Genomic DNA, 17,440 nt, shown 5'->3' with positions numbered 1-17,440 from the left:
AAAGGGACAAGTGTCCTGAGCTTGGATGCCTCTACTGTTCGGGTGGCCCCTAAGGCCTCTGGGCCAGGCTTTCTCACAGGGCCAGCTGGGCACAGGTGCCCAGTCCCAGGAGAGCACAAAGGTGACCCTGAAAATAACTTCCTGAGAGAGACAGATGCTAGCTGGATTCTCTGTTCTCCCCTCAGGGTCCTCCCCCCTCTCCCCAGGACAAGATTAGAATGAGGCAGTCACTCTGGGTGCACAATTTATGTCTGTGCCCACAACACTTCACAATCAAGATAAAGAATATTTTAACGCAGTGTTTTTAAAACTTTGAAATTAATGCAAAAAGTCCACGGTGAACACAATACCAGAAATTTAAATATTGAAGATCCAATCCTGCACTTAACCAGCTTGCTTCTCTCGCCTCACTAGCCCTGGTTCCAATAAAACTTTATTTACAAAAACATGACTTAAAAAACGATTCTATATTGTGATAAAATATACACAATGTAAAAGTTACCATCTTAATCATGTTTAAGTGTACAGTGGTATTAAATCGTACATTCACGTTGTTGTGAACATCTTTTAAATATTACGTTAAAATATTATATATTGTGATTACCGGCTTCGAGGGCGTCCGAGCCCAGAGCCTCACTCGCCTTACTCGAGTCCTCGCCCTGCCTCCCCGACTCCTCGCCCCCTCTAGGAGCCTGAGAATCGAAAGCTGCAAATTTCTCCCAAAAAGACAGCAGCGGAAGAGTTATTCCAGTAGCGATCACGCCACCGAGGATGTCCGTCCAGGCAGCCACCCGCGACAGGAAGAGTTGCTCCGCCTGCATCCGCCCGTCCCCTTCGATCTCTTGCGACGGGACACACCTGGCCGGCGCGCCCTCTACCTGCCCGGGGCCACCTGGCTGCCCCCCGCTCCTCCCCCCGCAGCGGGTGGCCAGCCCCGCACGCGTCGCCCAAGCTTCCTGCGGGCCAATGGGGAAGAGGGCGCCTCCGGGCTCGAGCAGCGTCCGGCCGAGCGGCCAATAGGAGAGCGGCATGCAAATGAGCAGGTGCGGTGGCGGCCGGCCCGTCAAGGCGGCCGCGGCTCCGGGGATGTTAGAAGCAAGCTGGGCTGCCGCCGAGCAGAAGCCCGGGCTTCCAGCTGCGAGCTCCGCTCTCCCGCCATGGCCCCCGCTCCGCCCCCCGCCGCCTCCTTCTCACCCGCCGAGGTCCAGCGGCGCCTGGCGGCCGGCGACTGCTGGGTCCGCTGCGGGGCCCGCCTCTACGACCTCACTGGCTTCGTGCGGCACCACCCGGGGGGCGAGCAGCTGCTGCGGGCGCGGGCTGGAGAGGATGTTAGCGCCGACCTGGACGGGCCGCCGCACCGGCACTCGGCCAACGCGCGCCGCTGGCTCGAGCAGTACTACGTGGGCGAGCTGCAAGGAGACCCTCAGGTACAACCCGGCCCGGGGTCGCACCCCTCTACTCGCCTTCCCCCCTCCCCCACTCTCCCCTCGCCGGCAAGCCAGGCTCACCTGCCCTCTAGGAGGACCCAAGGTGACAGCCTCCGCCCTCACCTTCGCTTCCCCCTTCTCTCCAGGTAACAGGTCACGACCGGTCCCCCTCACCAGGACTTGCCCTTGCTCTCCAACATTTCCCCTGACCGGCTTCTATCTGCTCCCTCCTTCCTACTTGTTCCTTCTGCAGCCCCTGCCATCTGACAATTTGGATCACCTTTTACCAGCCGCGCACACTCTCAATCTTTCCTTTCTTTCCTGTTCCCTTATCAGCCTCTCCCCCTTTGCATCCGTCCTTCACTTCTGTTGAATAATTGCTTCATCCTCACCTGTGCTCCCCTCCCCACCTCACCCTGCTCCTGCTTCCAAAAGTTACGGATCCGTTACCCTTCTCAGCCAGTTTGGATTTCCTGGTGCTGCCCTCTCCGGCACTAGGGCTTCCCTGGATCGCTAGAGGTTAGGGCAGTGTCCGGCGTGGACTATGTCCTTCCATCCCTCAGTATTGCTTGTCTTGCATGTGGGCATGGGGGTCCAAAAGACCGAAATGACAAGACTAAGCTAGTTTTTTAGAGGAGGGGGGATTAGCACCGTGAACAGCATGCTGCCATGCGGTACAGCCTCTTTACGGTAGTTAAACCTCCAACTGATCCTGGGGTAGATTTGTTATCCCTATTTTATGATGTGGAAACTGAGGCTCGAGCAGGCTCTGTAATTTGCCCAAAGTCAAAGAGCTAGTTAGCACCAAAGCCAAATGTACCTGGCTGCAAAATCGATTCCATCTCCATCCCAAGGATCTCAGGATATGGGAGATGGCCCCTATCCACAGGGCTGCAGGTAGGCCGAGCCAGAGGCAAACTGCCTCCTTGGGCCTTCCCCAGGTTCAGCTGTAGGATTGGTGACAGCGGGGCCATCGTGCTTGGGCATTACGCTGACAGCCGCTCCCTGCTTCTAGCTCTTGCTTTCAGGGTGGGCCCAGCAAATGCTTTTAGATCTTTGGATAAAAGGACTTGCCTCTCACTGTTCCGGGCGGCTCTGCACCGGACCACCTTGTTTAATACTTCAGTCACTTCTTCACTCACTGGCTTGGTCCCTTGATGGTTATCAGCATTGAGCTGGGTAGGCCTGGGGAGGCGCCAGTCATCAGCACCAATACAGTCTTCGTAGAGCAAACAGGCTAATGAGGGAACATACTAACTGCAGAGTAATTAATTACCTAGTGCTATCAGAATATGGATTTGGAGGTGAGAAGTTGAAGGAGAGCTTTCTTGAGAAAGTAACATTTGGACTGAGAGCTACCCATAAATAGGGTATTAGCCTGGTGACGGGTGGAGGGAAGAGCATTCCAGACAGAGGGAACAGCATGTGCCAAGAAGGCTTTGAAGGGTAAGGTCTCAGCAGTCAAGGGACAGAAGTAAATCCAGTGTGGCCAGAGGCTGGCGGGCATGGAGAGAGAAGGGGGAGGAGGCCAGAGGTCAGCCAGGGCTACATCATGCAGGGCCTCCTAGGTTGTGGGCAGGATTTGGGACTCGATTCTAAGAAATGACAGAAAGCCGGGGAAGGGATTCAGGAAGGGGTGTGGTGTGGTCAGATTTGCATCTCTGGAAGATCGCCCTGGCTCCAGTGTCAAAAAGGAACGCAGGGAGCCCGAGTGGGTGTGAGGAGGCCAGGCAGGAGGCCACCGCGTGGACTGGGCAAGAGGAGAAGGCACGATGGTGGCTGTGACCAAGGGCAGAACGGGGTTGAATTGGAGAGATTTCATAGGTAAAGCACCAGGGCTCAGCGTTCTGCAATGGGAGCCCAGCTGAATCTTGGAAGTTGGCGTTTGGTGCCAGGTCCTGAAGGGGCAGAGGTTTAGCCGTGGATACAACTGAAGCTGAGTGCAGGAAATGAGAGGTTGGGACCGGAATACTAGAGACTTCCAGGCTTGTGATGGCTACTGGGAGCCACCCTCCAAACTCCCAACCCACCCCCCTTCCCCAACAGCTGCCCTAGATGGCCCCACCCCCCATGCTTTTGCTTTGCTTCGCCCTACCTCACCCTCAGGGAGGACTCAGAGAAGACAGCGACCGAATTTGATTCCTACCCCTGCACTCCCCTGTTACCCCAAGGGTCCCAATGTGGCCATGTTGCAGGCATCTTTATATCTGGGCCCCAGTCTGAGGATGTGGGAAAAAAACCTAAAAACTAATAACACACTTAAAAACCCATGGCTCAGTTTCCGTAGTGTAGTGGTTGTCACGTTCGCATCACAAACCCATGGTCAAACTTGACCAGGAGCCGTACTTACCCCATACTGCAGTGGCCTGTCGGCTTTTGTCTGTAGATTTCTATCCTGGAGACTAGTATAATGTTGTCTTTAAACTGAGGGAGAAAAGTAGTCAGAGGAGAAATCTGGAATGTACCTGTACCTGTACTGAGAGAAGCCCTCTTCTTAAGGCCTGAACGGAGACTTTCTGTTCTTTTTTCTGGCTAAGCCCTTCAAGCACCCCCTATATCACTTTCTTCACCTCCCTTCTCTCCTCCTGCCAGGCCATGGATGCTGACTTCTGTTGAGCTCAGAGCCTAGCTTCTGTAATGTGAGGACCAGGTGGGGTGATGGGAAGGGAAATGTCATGACCCAGCTGTTTGTTTGGAGTTCATTTCTGAATCGTGCCCCTTGGAGGGGTCCTTGAAGGAGAGTGTCCTGGGGCTCTGCTGTGAAATCTCCAGGGAGAAGTCCCGGTCCCTTTGGTTTCCCCTGTTCCCCAATTTGCCACACAGCCCTTCACACACCCGTAGGTACTCCGACACACACATTCACACTCACGCAAAGGCACACACACACACACACACACACACATAAAACAAGTCAAACTCGTTTGAGCCAACATACTGTGGGGATGAAACAAAGTCTGCTGTGGCCGTGGTCTTGGACTTGAGAAAGCTGAGCTGCCTGCCCTGAGCAAGTGACAGAGCTACGGCTGAGCAGAGAAGTCAGGCCCCCTTCTCCTCCTGGGCCCTCAGGGGCTAACAGGGTCAAGCTGCTCAGTCCAAGCTGAGATACGAGCAGTGCTCTTCCAACTGGAGCTCATGTTGTTAGTGGCACATGAGGTCCATTTACTGAGCTGCAACCAGCATTTAAAAGGAATAAATAGGAAAGGAAGGCACTTTGGGTTCACATCTCCTCGCAAGATCATAGATACTGTGTTTCCCGGACTTGTGTCATCCATGAGTCACTGTCAAGTTTTTTTTTTTTTTTTCTGAATTCGTATACCCCTCGAACTATTACATGTAATATTTAAGTAGACTCACTTTTTATTTTACCATTTACTCACCCTAAGCAATAATACCAGTGAAATCACAAGTTTTACATGCTATTTAAAATAGAGAGCTATTAAGGTAGGAAAGGCTCATCCCTTGTATTCCCTAAAATCATCTTGGGTACCATCGGTGGAGTGGATATCACACTTCGGAAAATATCCAAAGAATAGCTTCTCCTTTTTAAAAAAAAATTAATTTATTTATTTTGAGAGACAACAGGGGAAGGGAGAGGGGAAAGAGAATCCCAAGCAGGTTCCGTGCTGTCAGCACAGAGCCCAACTCAGGACTCGATTTCACAAACCATGAGGTCGTGACCTGAGCCGAAATCAAGAGTCAGATGTTTAACAGACTGAGCCACCGAGGCACCTGGGGTTCTGTGGGTCATTTTCTGGGAGTGGTGAAAGAGATGAATTTGTGTGTAAAGGATATACATGGTTGTGCCTTTTTCTAATGAGAGAGCTACAGCTTTTATGATAGTCCAGCCAGGATCCTCCCCTCCCTCTGAACCTGCCGTCAAGAGGCTAATAACTGGGAAAGGGTGGTTCCTACCTCCCCATCTTACACACACGGATGCCCCAGCCACTGTTGTCAGGTAACCCGGATGTCTGAGCATCTCTGGGTGCCGTGTCCTAATGCCACAGGGTGCACCCATCTCTGAGCGGCTGAGAAGTCCTCGGACTCTGCCTTGTGTGGTTCTGCCAGCCTTTGGAGGCTGGCCATTCAGAGCTCCAGGGCTTGAGTAACTCACTGGGTAGGATATCTGAGTGCAGGAGGACTCAGAGTTCCCACCCCGCTGCCGAAACTGCCCTTGTCGAGGTCATCGGGACCTTCGCCTCACTAAAGCCGGTCACCAGTTTGCACCTTGCCTCACCTGGCCTGGCAGCAACTTTTGATGTGGTCACCAATTTCCTTCCTTGATACGCTTTCTTCATGGGCTTCCCGAGACCACACCCTTTAGTTTTCCACTATCATTTCCTGTGGCTGCTGTAACAAATTGCCATAAACTCCGTGACTTAAAGCAACACGAATGTATTCTGTCATAGTTTAGAGTTCAGAAGTCAAAAATAAGTCAGTAGGGCAGATTTCCTTCTGAAGGTTCGAGGGAAGAATCCATTTTCTTACCTTTCCCAACTTTTAGAAGCTGCTGGTATTCCCTGGCTCGTGGCCCCCTCCCAGCAATTGCATTGCCCCAACCTTTGCTCTCATGTCTCTTCTCTGACTCTCGTGCCTCCATATTTTACTTCTAAGGACCCTTGTGATCACACTAAGCCCACCAGAATCATCCAGAAAACCTCCCCATCTCAGGGTCCTAAATTTAATCATATCTGTGAAGTCCCTTTTGCCATGTAAGGTAACATATCCACAGGTTCCAGGTGTTGGGACACAGACTGGGGAGGGGGGTTACTCTACCTACCTCGCCACCTGTACCCCCCTCCCTGGTTGTTACTTCTCAGTCTCCGTTGCTCATTTCTCTTGCTCCTCATTTCAAAGAAACATTTGCACAGTTGAAACGGAATCATACGACGTGCACTCTGCTGGATGGCTGCTTCCCCTCAACACTATGTTACGGGAGATTATCTGTGTTTTCCTTCCTCAGAACAGTAACTATCCCCATTCTGTCCTGGAGAATCCAGGGCGGTAGAAGGAGGGGGAAACGGGGACTAACTAGAAAGACAGAGTGGATGGCTTGCACAGACCACACACTGATCCGCATGAATTTCCTGGTCTTCCTTCCAGGATGTCTCCCCACGACTCCCCTACTTTGGCCAGAGCCCCGCTCTGCTCATTCTTACAGCAAAATCTCCCAGGCAGGCCTCTCCCTGCCAGTACTTCCTACACCCTACCGCCTGGGACCTTTTCATGTTACAGCAGGATTCCTAAGCCCTCGCGGGCTCCTCACCGCCACCCGGTTTAAGTCTGGTTCCAATGCTGCTGCTTCCACAGAGCTCCCCGCACTTTGCCCGTACCTGTGTTACAGTGCTCATGATGTTCATCCTCGTTTACTGTATTTTCACTATGTGTCTTATCTCCTCAACTAAACTATATACCCCCACCCCCAGAACTGGACTCGTCTGATTCATGTGGGTCTCTTTAGGACACAGTAGCACACTGACGAATGCCAACAGAAACTAATCAATGTTTGAATAAATGAATGACTGTGCTGCTTGGAAAATTGAGGCATGTGCACTATTGAAAAGGAAAGCGGGTGGTGGGGGCGGGGAGGTGGGGGCGGTGCCTGGGTGACTCAGTCGGTCGACTGTCTGACTCTTGATCTGGGCTCAGGTCACGCATGATTGCGCGGTTCGTGGGCTTGAGCCCCGCATTGGGCTCCATGCTGACAGCACGGCGCCTGCTTGAGATTCTCTCTCTCCCTCTCTCTCTGCCCCTCCCCCACTTGTGCATGCTTGTTTTCTCTCTCTCTCTCTAACTAAATAAACTAAAAAAAGAAAATGAAAATGAAAGGAAAGTGGTAATATTAGCACACACTAGATACTTCAAGAATTACAAAGTTAAGTCTCTTTCCAGTTCCTCTTTTTGGCTAAAAGAGTTGGGAGTTTGATGGGAAGGATGGAGGGCTATCAAGTGAATCACTCATTTCTGCCTTCGCCCTCAGTTATTCTCAGCCAGAGAGAGTTGACAAAATGTCTTCCATACCAGGCTACTGCCATTCACCCATGCCCATGAGTCTGCCTACAAGACCTGAAGTGATCCATAGACAATCCCAGTCAAGGGGCGCCTGGGTGGCTCAGTCGGTTAAGCATCTGACTCTTAATTTCAGCTCAGGTCATGATCTCGTGGTTTGTGAGTTCATGCCCCACCTGGGGCTCTGCACTGATGGTGCAGAGCCTGCTTGGGATTCTTTCTCTCTCCCTCTCTCTCTGCCCCTCCCCTGCTCGCTCTCCCTCTCTCTCAAAAATGAATAAATAAACTTAAAAAAGAAAAAAGAAAAGAAAATGTCAGTCAAGAGCCTCCTTTGCTGTCAAGGCTGTGACCAGCCCCATGTGGCTGTAAGTGCCTGTATGACGTGCTCAGGCAGGACCTGGGCTGCCTGGATTTCCAGTTCCGTTTACTCTTTCCTGTGTCTTGTCATGCAAATCTCTCTACAGTGTGTGTCTCAGAACAGTAGTTCCCAATCTTCTCTAATCACCACTCATCTTGCATGATATGATGTATAAACCTCGGATTTAAGATTTTTTGTTGTAAAGCATAATTCTCCAAATACTTTGTTTTCTTGTCTTGATTGTATATTGCAAAATATTTAAATACCGGTACCAGATAATCAATTTGGGGGGATTTAAAGTATTTGAACTCTGATTCCTATAGATACATCGTAAAGTCCTGTCATAGGAAAACTAGTAGCCAGAAATTCCGTTGATAAAGAACATGTGACTACACACGTAGACTAAACCATGCAATCTACAACACGCTTGACTGATAATTACCAACATGAAGTAGTCTTAATTTCTCCTTTAAAGGGAACAGAATTTCAAAGGAGTAGAATTCTGGTTCTCTACATTTTTTCTGTGCCCATTAGAACCTTCTCAACATTGCTTAGCATTGCATGATGCTCAGATTTCCCCCTGGAAAGTGGAATCAGGGTTTTTAGGGATCTCTAGTAATGGCTAGTTTTAGTTTTATAAGTTCCAGATGTTAATGGTCCATAATAACCCACTTAGTTCCTAAGATCTAGTCCTTAGTCTTATATCATAATGAAAGGCTATGAAACGGGCCTCATTTATCCACAAGGATGAAAGATAGACCTCCAATCTTTAAGTCAATTCAAGGCCCCCACTGTGAGACTGACTGCTATGGAGGAATATTAAGGGTCACCTATATGGGGCTGAATCAAGACTCTGTGATCCTGTACACCACCCCCCACAGGCCAGAAAAAGGTCAGACTAACCTGATTTAGTGGTTATCCCAGCAAGACCCATTGGCCTGCCAAGTGTAATGGCTTTTGCAGGTTGGAAAACAGGGTGTCATAAAAAATTCAGTTGTTCCTTAGACCTACATGGGAAAGTCTTTGACTCCTAGGAAAGAAGGTCACTTGAAATGAATCTACTTTTTTTTTTTAATGTTTATTTTTGAGAGAGAGGGAGAGAGAGAGAGAGAGAGAAGAGTGCAAGCAGGGGAGGTGCAGAGAGAGAGGGAGACACAGAATCTGAAGCAGGCTCCAGGCTCCGAGCAATCAGCACAGAGCCCATCACAGAGCTCAAACCCACCAACAGTGAGATCATGACCTGAGCCGAAGTTGGATGCTTAACCGACTGAGCCACCCAGATGCCCCAAAATGAATCTACTTTAAATGAAGACCAAACTTTCATAGAAAATGGAGCAGGGGTTTGGGAGAGGGGAAGCGATTATTTTTTAAAATGAAATGGAAGGGGTGCCTGGCTGGCTCAGTTGGTAGAGCATGCAACTCTTGATCTCGGGGTCATGAGTTTGAGCCCCACATTGGGTGTGGAGATTACTTTTTAAAAAAGGAAAAATTTAATAACAATTAAAAAATAAAAATGAAACTGAAAATTGTTTTAGTTTATTTTAACCTGACAGCAAAATTAAGATTGCATTCGTGGGCAGGTCCTTTAATTGAGCAAATACCGAATCAAGCGGTGTGCTTTTTGTGCACATGTGTGGTTTTTCTGACAAAACTGTATGAAAGTGACAGTGGGACATTCCAAACTTCACATTGTTCACAGCATGATCGTAAAGAGAGTCATTTTAGCTAGAGTATTTAAGAGCTGAGGATCTTTCTTGATCCTGTGATAAACAGGTCATTCATTCATTCTCTTTTGAAGAGCCTCGTCCTTTGTGGGTTACCTGTGTTTCAGCGTTAAACAGCCCAACTTTGCCAAATTCTTATTTTGCAGAATTGTGAGCTAAACAGTTTTCTTCAGTTTCACTGACTTCATTAAATTCTTTGTATTTTGGCATTAATTTTTTTTAATTTTTTTCATTTTTACCATTTACTTATTTTTGAGAGACAGAGAGACAGCATGAGCAGGGGAGGGGCAGAGGGAGGGAGACACAGAGTCTGAAGCAGGCTCCAGGCTCTGAGCTGTCAGCACAGAGCCCGATGCGGGACTTGAACTCACAAACTGCGAGATCATGACCTGAGCTGAAGTCAGACGCTTAACTGACTGAGTCACCCAGGTGCCCCTTGGCATTGATTTTCAATTTCACTTTGCAGTGAGCTTGCATTTCGTAACACTGTATGTTGTCAGATGATAGCAACCCCAACCATCACTTTGCCTAGGTAGACTGGGGATTTGGGGGAGGCGGTGGTCAATCTGAGCAGGAATCAAATTCACAAATGGTCAGTTGACTTGTGAATAGCTGTACGTTCAGAGGATTTTTGCCATTCTTTGCAACTTGGATGTTCAGGGACTCAGATAAAGAACACTTGGATAATAACGATGCCTCTAGGGCTAATAGTAACACATCCAAATTTGTATAGTGATTTACATTTTTCTAGATATTTCTCATAGATTTCTAGTTGAACCCTCAAGGTAGGTGGGGCAGATATCCATTCTCCCATTTCATAGATGAGAGACCTATAGTTCTGAGAGATCCCGCAATGTGGCTGGTCTCTAGGTGCCCAGTATTTCCAGTGCATACACATTAGGGACAAATTTTAGGCATGAGATTAAACCAAGGGGCATCTTTTTCTTACTGACTGATAATCACTCCTTACATGTAAAGGATATTAACCATTTCCCATCATATGTATTACTATATTTCCTTCAGTTATTTGTCTTTTGACTTGTCTAATGTTTTTTTCTCTATTTAAATCTTTAAAATTAAACCTTTAAAACATAAAACATTGTCTTATCATTCTTAGAAAGGACACCTCTACTTTATGATTTTGTAGTTGCCTAAATTTATTATCTACCTGAAATTTTTTTGATATCAGGAAAAAAATAGAGATTATTTTAGGTTTATATTTTTCAGATGACCAGCCGGTTATCCCAATAGATTTATGAAATAATTGTTTTTCCCACTGGCTGAAAAAACACCTTTATCACACATCAACCATTCACAGATATACTTTGGTCCATGTGAGGGCTTTATTCTGTTCCAATGAAATCATTCGTTTTTCTTTAGGTTTTAACCATTAGGGTTTCCTCCCCCCACCGCCTTCCTTCTGTTCCATTCCAGCCAGGATTTTGCTGTCACATGTTCCACCAGAGAAAGCAAAGGGCAGGACAGGGGCTGAGCATCATTTCTGGGCCATGTTGCTGGTGCTGGGGAAACAGTCTGACTTTCAGGGGCTGGGGCTGCCTGGCATGCCCTGGACCCTGAGGTCGTGTGGCGAGAGTCTGGAGGGAGTTCAGGGAAGCTCACACAGGCGACAGGCCCCAGGCACCAATACTGGAAGGGAGGGAGGCGTCCAAAGTGGGTGTCCAAGCGGTCATGGAATGGTAGCGATTTCAGCGGGGAATGCAGGGGCGGGGAGGGGTGTGGTGAAAGCAGCATTGCCGCTGGAGCTCTGCACACGGATGGGTCCTGTGTGCCCACCCTCAGTGTGTCCGCAGCCCGTGGCCGGAGGCTGGAAGAGCAGTGAAACAGCTGTATTTGCTGACAGGGAACCTGGTATCTTTCTTGCAAAGCGCTGTAAATCTCCAACTCTCGTCCCTCCGGCCAAGGGACAGGGATGCTTTTGCCCCCACCTTCCTTCATCAAGATCAAGTGAGAAGCTTATTAAAAAAAGATTCCTGGGTCTTTCTGGACCGATGGAAATGTCCTGCATCTTGACTTGGACATTGGCTGCCAGGAGGCATGTAATTGTCAAAACTTATCAAACTACACACTTAAGATCAGTAGTTTTTTTGTTGTTTTGTTTTGTTTTGTTTTGTTTTTGTTTTTACTCTATGAGAATTAGACCCAATTTTTTTAAAGGGAAGTAAATAAATTTAATACTTATTTAGTAACTCACTCCTGTAGATATGACCTCTTGATGACAAAAGCTAGTGTGGATACATACAAAGCTTTAAAGATTGCTTTTACAATAAGACCCTGTGGAATGTAAATGGTAGGACTTTAGGTAGTGGAGATACTACTGGGTGTTCACGGGAGATTCTTTCAGCTGGACTGCAGTTTAAAATGTTTCAATAAGAAAACATTGGAAAAAATACTAAGTAGTTACATTGTAGTCATCACACAGAGAAAAATTCTTAAAGGAACAGTGGAAAACTAAAAGAAAAATCCACCGCACACGCACACTTAAGCCCAACAAAACATTACATTTCTAGTAATATTGTATTACTTTCTCAAGAAGCTGTAACAAAGTACCACAAACTAGGTGGCTTAAAAGGCGACATTAATCATCTCACAGTTCTAGAGACTAGAAGTCTGACTTCAAGGTATGGGCAGAGTCGTTTCCTCCTGGAGGCTCTGAAGGAGAATCTGTTCCTTGCCCCTTTCCTGGCTTCTGGTGGGGCGGGCATCTCTTGGCTTGTAGATTATACCACTCCAATTTCTGCCTCCATCCTCACAAACGCGTCCTTGCCTGTATCTCTGTGTCCGCATCTCCAAATTTCCCCGCTTCTTTTGAGGACACCAGTCATATTGGACTCACAGCCCCCTTTAATCCAGTAGGACCTTAAATTAACTGCATGACGGCTGCAGGTACCCTCTTTCCAAATAAAGTTGCATTCACAGGTTCTAGGTAAACATGAATTTGGTTGGGGGTGGGGGGGTGGGGGCGAGGGACACCATTCCACCCGGTACAGATGTCACTAAACAACTCTACCACTCGAACAACCTAGATGGAAGCAAGTGTGGTATGCACTACAGACTGTGTTAGATTTCAGGAAAATTACTCTAGTAGCAACAGAGGTCCAAAGATTGAAGACTTGGATGACAAGTTTGATGTTTCATTTGAATGAAAAAACATGCACGTAAACTAACTCAAAGAATTACTTAGCATAGTATATTATAATATGTAATTATATGAGTATATATATAATATATAATATATAATATATAATATATAATATATAATATATATTATATATTTATTTATTTATTATATATTATATTATATATATTATATATTATATATATATATTTTTTTCTCCTGGGGGGCACCCCTCAAATCTATAAAATTAAAATTTCTGGAAGCGAGATTCCAGAAATCCGTATTTTTAACAAATACTGTGTGTGGCTCAGAAGCCCTGGAAAGTTTGCAGCCCACTGCCCTAGAAGGCTCAGGGCAGAGGGAAACTAGGGATGGAAAACTGGGAACATGAAAGTTTCTCGCTGGGCAGGTCTCTTGGGAGTCCTAAAGAATCAGCATCCCCAGGCTCCTGGTGTGGGGCTTGTCACAGAGCAGTTGTGCAGACAGACCACCCTCTCACCCACCCATCCAGAAAGAGGAGGAGGCTGGGGTCTGCAGTCCAAGACCTGTGCCCTGGCTGTGTGATGCTGTGTGACTCATGCAAACACTCGTGGCCTCGGTTCCCTTATTCCCTGCGTCCCTACCAGATTTGTGTGGCCACAGTGAAATCACGTGAGATCTGTAAGACAGAAACGTGTAGATTAAATCAAAATAGGGTGATAATAAGCCCCTTCAGCCCCAGCTTCTGCCAAGAAAAGGTAGATTTCTCTTAGGCGGCAAGAGATAGATGTTTTCAGAACCCGAGTTGCTACGTAGCTCAGATCCTCTTGGGCAAAGCCACGCACCCCCCAGAGGAGCTGGAGAGTGGTGACATCCTAATCTCCCAGTGTGGCCCCTTCCCCCAGCTAGGGCCTGTGGGGTCTGTTCCGACCTGCTGCCCTCATTCTATCTTCACCTGGACAAGTGAACTGGGCCGAGGAACTGACCACTGTTAGGACGGGATGTCTCCAAAGATGACGCTGGCAAAAGCCTCAAGTGGCCCCGGGGACCTGCAGGCCTGCCTTCCTCTGCCTACCATTCCTTTCCCTGCTCAGGCACAAACATAGATGATGTCTCCTCATGCTCAGACTGAGTTCAGTGCTGAGGATAAAAAGACAACTAGTGACTGCCTTCACGGGGTATACCTGCCAGTGGAGGGGAGGAGACAGATAGGACAGTTAGAGGTGGTGACAAGAGCTACAACAGAATATCATATTTTATGTAGACTGTTATAGTCTATGTGTATATACATATACATATGTGCATATATTATACAACAAAATAGATCATGTATTTTAGAACAGGGGCTGTGACAGAGTAACAGCTACAGCTTCTGACAGGAGTAGTCTGGCAAGTCTTCTCTGAACTGATATCTGATGGAAACAAAGGAGTCATCATAAAGGAGAACTGGGTAAAAAAGCAAAAAAAATTCTAAGCAGCAGGAACAGCAAGTGCAAAGGTCCTGGGGTATGTGGCATCAGGAATCCAAAAGGAGGCTCTTCTGCTGCTACAGCATTGCAGGTGAAGAGGAGTGTGGTGTGGGGTGGAGTGGGGAGGGAAGCAGGAGCCCTGCCTCTGTAGAGCTCATAGTCATCGTTGGGGAGGTTCGATTTTATTTCGAGACTAGGCTGGAAGATTTTAAGTGGAAGACTGACAAAGTTGGTCTGTATTTTACTAGATTGTTCCAGCTCCCTTGTGGAGGGTAGGTTGCAGGGGGCCAAGAGGAGGAGCAGGAAGAGAGCTAAGAAGACATCGCTATTGTCCAGATGACAGAGGGAGGTTGCCTGGACTGAGCGGCTATTGAGACAGAGGAAGTGTCTAGGAATTGGAAATGTCTTGGAGGTAGAACCACTACAACTTGCTGATGGACCAAACGCTGAGAGTAAGAGAAAGAGTTGAGGATGATGCCAAGGTGACTTGAGTAACTGGGTGGTTTGATATATGGGAAGTGAATGCTTGGGTGTAAGCCCAGATTTGGGGTGGGGTAATCAAAGTCCCTTGGGGCCACATTGCGTCTGAAATGCCAAGGAAACACTCGGGTAGAGATTTTAAGTGGTAGTTGAATATATGAGTCCAGAGCTATGCTCTCCAATATGGTAGCCCCTTGCCACATGTGGCTTTGTAATTTAAAATTAATTAAAATGCCATAAAATCAAAGTTCAGTACTTCAGTTACATGAGTCACATTTCAAGTGCTCAGTAGACATAGGGGACCATATTGGACAGCACAGATCTAGAACATTTCCATCATTGCAGAAAGCTCTCTGGGGTAGCACTGGTCTAGCTAGAGCTGTGACCCAGAGTTGAAAGGTATTTCTCTCTAGGATAATGGTATCCTAATCTGATGACTCTTTCCAGGAAGGTGGTATGCCTGTGTTGTTCAACAAATAGTTCCTTCTTGCCCTTGACCACACCAGATTGTGTATTAAGTGATGTCCCTGAGCGGTAGCTATATCAAAGAGGCACTGAACACCCAGAAGGACAGTTTGTCCTGGGATTGTTCAAGGACATCATCCCTTAAAGCACCTTGTAGCGACGAGTATAAACATGATGTTTAATGAGCGTAAAACATGGAGTACAGGCTGTAGCTCACCAGGAGATGCCAGTTCTCGGACTCGCCATGGCAATTTTCTTAGTTTAAGAGACGTGCACTGAGTTTGGAACTAGGTTAAATGAGAGTGGAAAAGAAGACACAGGCTCAGAACCCAACAGTCTTGTGTTCTAGAACTAATCATACCCCTGGAGACAAGCCAGTCAACCTCTCTGAACATAAACATCCTCGACTGTAAATGGGAGAAGATTCCATGTCCGGGCATGGAGAGAGAGAATAGTTTGCATCAGTAGATTGGAATCCGTAAAAAGTAGCAGGTATAAGGCAGGTTGATTTTTGTCGTTGTTATGGTTTTGTTTTGCTTGCAAAACAGTTCAGTGCCTTCTATTATTTTTGGCAATATAATCATCTGTAACCAACGTTGACAATAGCAGTGAATTATCTCTCTTAAACTAGTAGATCGTAAAAGGAAAATTTGGGAATATTATTTCTGGGATAGCGAGATTATGAGGTCATTTGTAAACAGTGGTCTTGTTTCTTCTTTTAAAAACAGCAAAACGTAGGGGCACCTGAGGGGCTCAGTCAGTTGAGCGGCCGACTTCGGTTCAAGTCATGAGCTCATGGTTCATGGGTTCGAGCCCCACAGTGAGCTCTGTGCTGACAGCTCAGAGCCTGGAGCCTGCTTCCGATTCTGTGTCTCCCTCTCTCTCTCTGCCTCTCCCCCATGTGTGCTCTCTTTCTCAAAAATAAATAAATAAAAAGATTTAAAAACAAACAGCAAAACATAGGGGCACCTGGGGGGCTCAGTCAGTTGAGCGTTCAACTCTTTATTTCAGCTCAGGTCTTGATCTCACAGTTGTGAGTTAAAGCCCCACATTGGGCTTTGTACTGGGTATGAAGCTTCCTTAAAACAAAACAAACAAAATCAGCAGAATATAGTATTTTCAGCATAGTCCTTATAGGACTGGAGCATTCCATGATAAGTCCAAAATGTATTTTAACATAGAAGTTGGGCCAATGAGGAGATAATGTATGTTAGATGGTTTAAATGTATTTTCCTTGCACATAGCACATTCTGTAAGCCTGCCTGAGGTGCTTGGAGGCCTAAGTCTTGAGAAACTATGGTCTAGAAGTGTCCTATCCAGTCCTGCAGGCTGTTGGTGCCGCTCATCGGGGTTAAAAGTCAGGTGCTGTAGTGCCCACCAGGACTTTGTAAGGCGGGACTGAGGAGGTGAGCCTCAGATCTTCTCCTGTCCGCCCTGACCAAGCCCAGGCCCCACCCCCACCCCAACCTCGGGCTCCCAGCTGCCCCAAATCCCAGAGTCAGGCTTCCATTGGGAAAAAAAACCACGTGTCCGCTTGACTCGGTGCATTCCTGGGTGTGGTGCCCTAATCTGAGGTTAGAGGTAGAGAAGAGAGGCTCCCTGTGGATGCAGATGGTCCATGGCAGGCAGAGCCTAGTAGAGAATCAAGTTAATAGCCTGAAAAGTTGTGGGTGTATTCTGGAGAGATCTGAGTAGTGATTTAGTATTTTTAATCCACTGTCTCCCTTTTCTGATGTCCTGGATTGCCCACCTCTACAGGCTTCTGCTTCTGGTGACAAGGTGGCTCGTGACGTGCTCCTTGGGGGATCGTGTCATCAGGGGAAGCAATACCAGGTCCACAGCGAACCGATGGCAAGGACCCTGGAGGCTGGGGTGGTCTGGTCCATGCCCCACACCTCCTGAGCGGGATAAGTTGGTCACACCCCAGGCACACGTTTGCCACTCGCTCTCTTTTCCTTTCTTCTTCCTACCGTGAATCCAGGGACAGCGGCCAGCAGAGTTCATCACCTTGCAGCCATCGTGGGTGGGCAACAAGTGGGGGTGTTTGGGGGGTGCCTTGTCACCTGCCCAGTATTATTGTCGTTTCTGGTTTTGCACAGGAAGGCTTTATTTTAAATGTTTTAAGGAGAGGAAGGGCCCCAGGGCTTCTGGTTTGGACCTAGTCTGGCAGAGGGCAGCTCGTTAGAAATGAAAGCAAGCAGATCCTGCTGCCTTCCTTTTAGCCCTAAATTTCTAGCCACTGAAAGCAACCAGTGGTCCCCTACAGGCCTCAGGGGTGGGCTTGTTAACACAGAAGGCTTCCCCCAAGGGAGACTCTTGGTGCAGCTGTGGTTCTGGGTCTGCACCCGCCCCCTACCCCGGCCTACCCCCCTCCTACCTTCCCAGGACCACATCGA

At 47.7% G+C, this 17,440-nt stretch overlaps 1 protein-coding gene across 1 annotated transcript in view; it reads left to right on the top strand.

The window, feature by feature from the left end:
• Positions 1-1,102: 1,102 nt before the first annotated feature.
• The window catches only part of FA2H (fatty acid 2-hydroxylase), a 53,399-nt gene continuing 37,061 nt past the window's right edge, over positions 1,103-17,440 (top strand). The window contains exon 1 of the mRNA XM_003998246.3: positions 1,103-1,427. Within this exon, the coding sequence (XP_003998295.1) occupies positions 1,158-1,427 (270 nt within the window). The 5' untranslated portion in view covers positions 1,103-1,157. The remainder of the gene's footprint in view (positions 1,428-17,440) is intronic.

Source organism: Felis catus, chromosome E2 (assembly GCF_018350175.1).
Source record: "Felis catus isolate Fca126 chromosome E2, F.catus_Fca126_mat1.0, whole genome shotgun sequence".
In the NCBI taxonomy this organism is placed as follows: domain Eukaryota; kingdom Metazoa; phylum Chordata; class Mammalia; order Carnivora; family Felidae; genus Felis; species Felis catus.
Note: the sequence above shows the minus strand (reverse complement) of the source record. Positions and strands in the feature narration are given on the sequence as shown.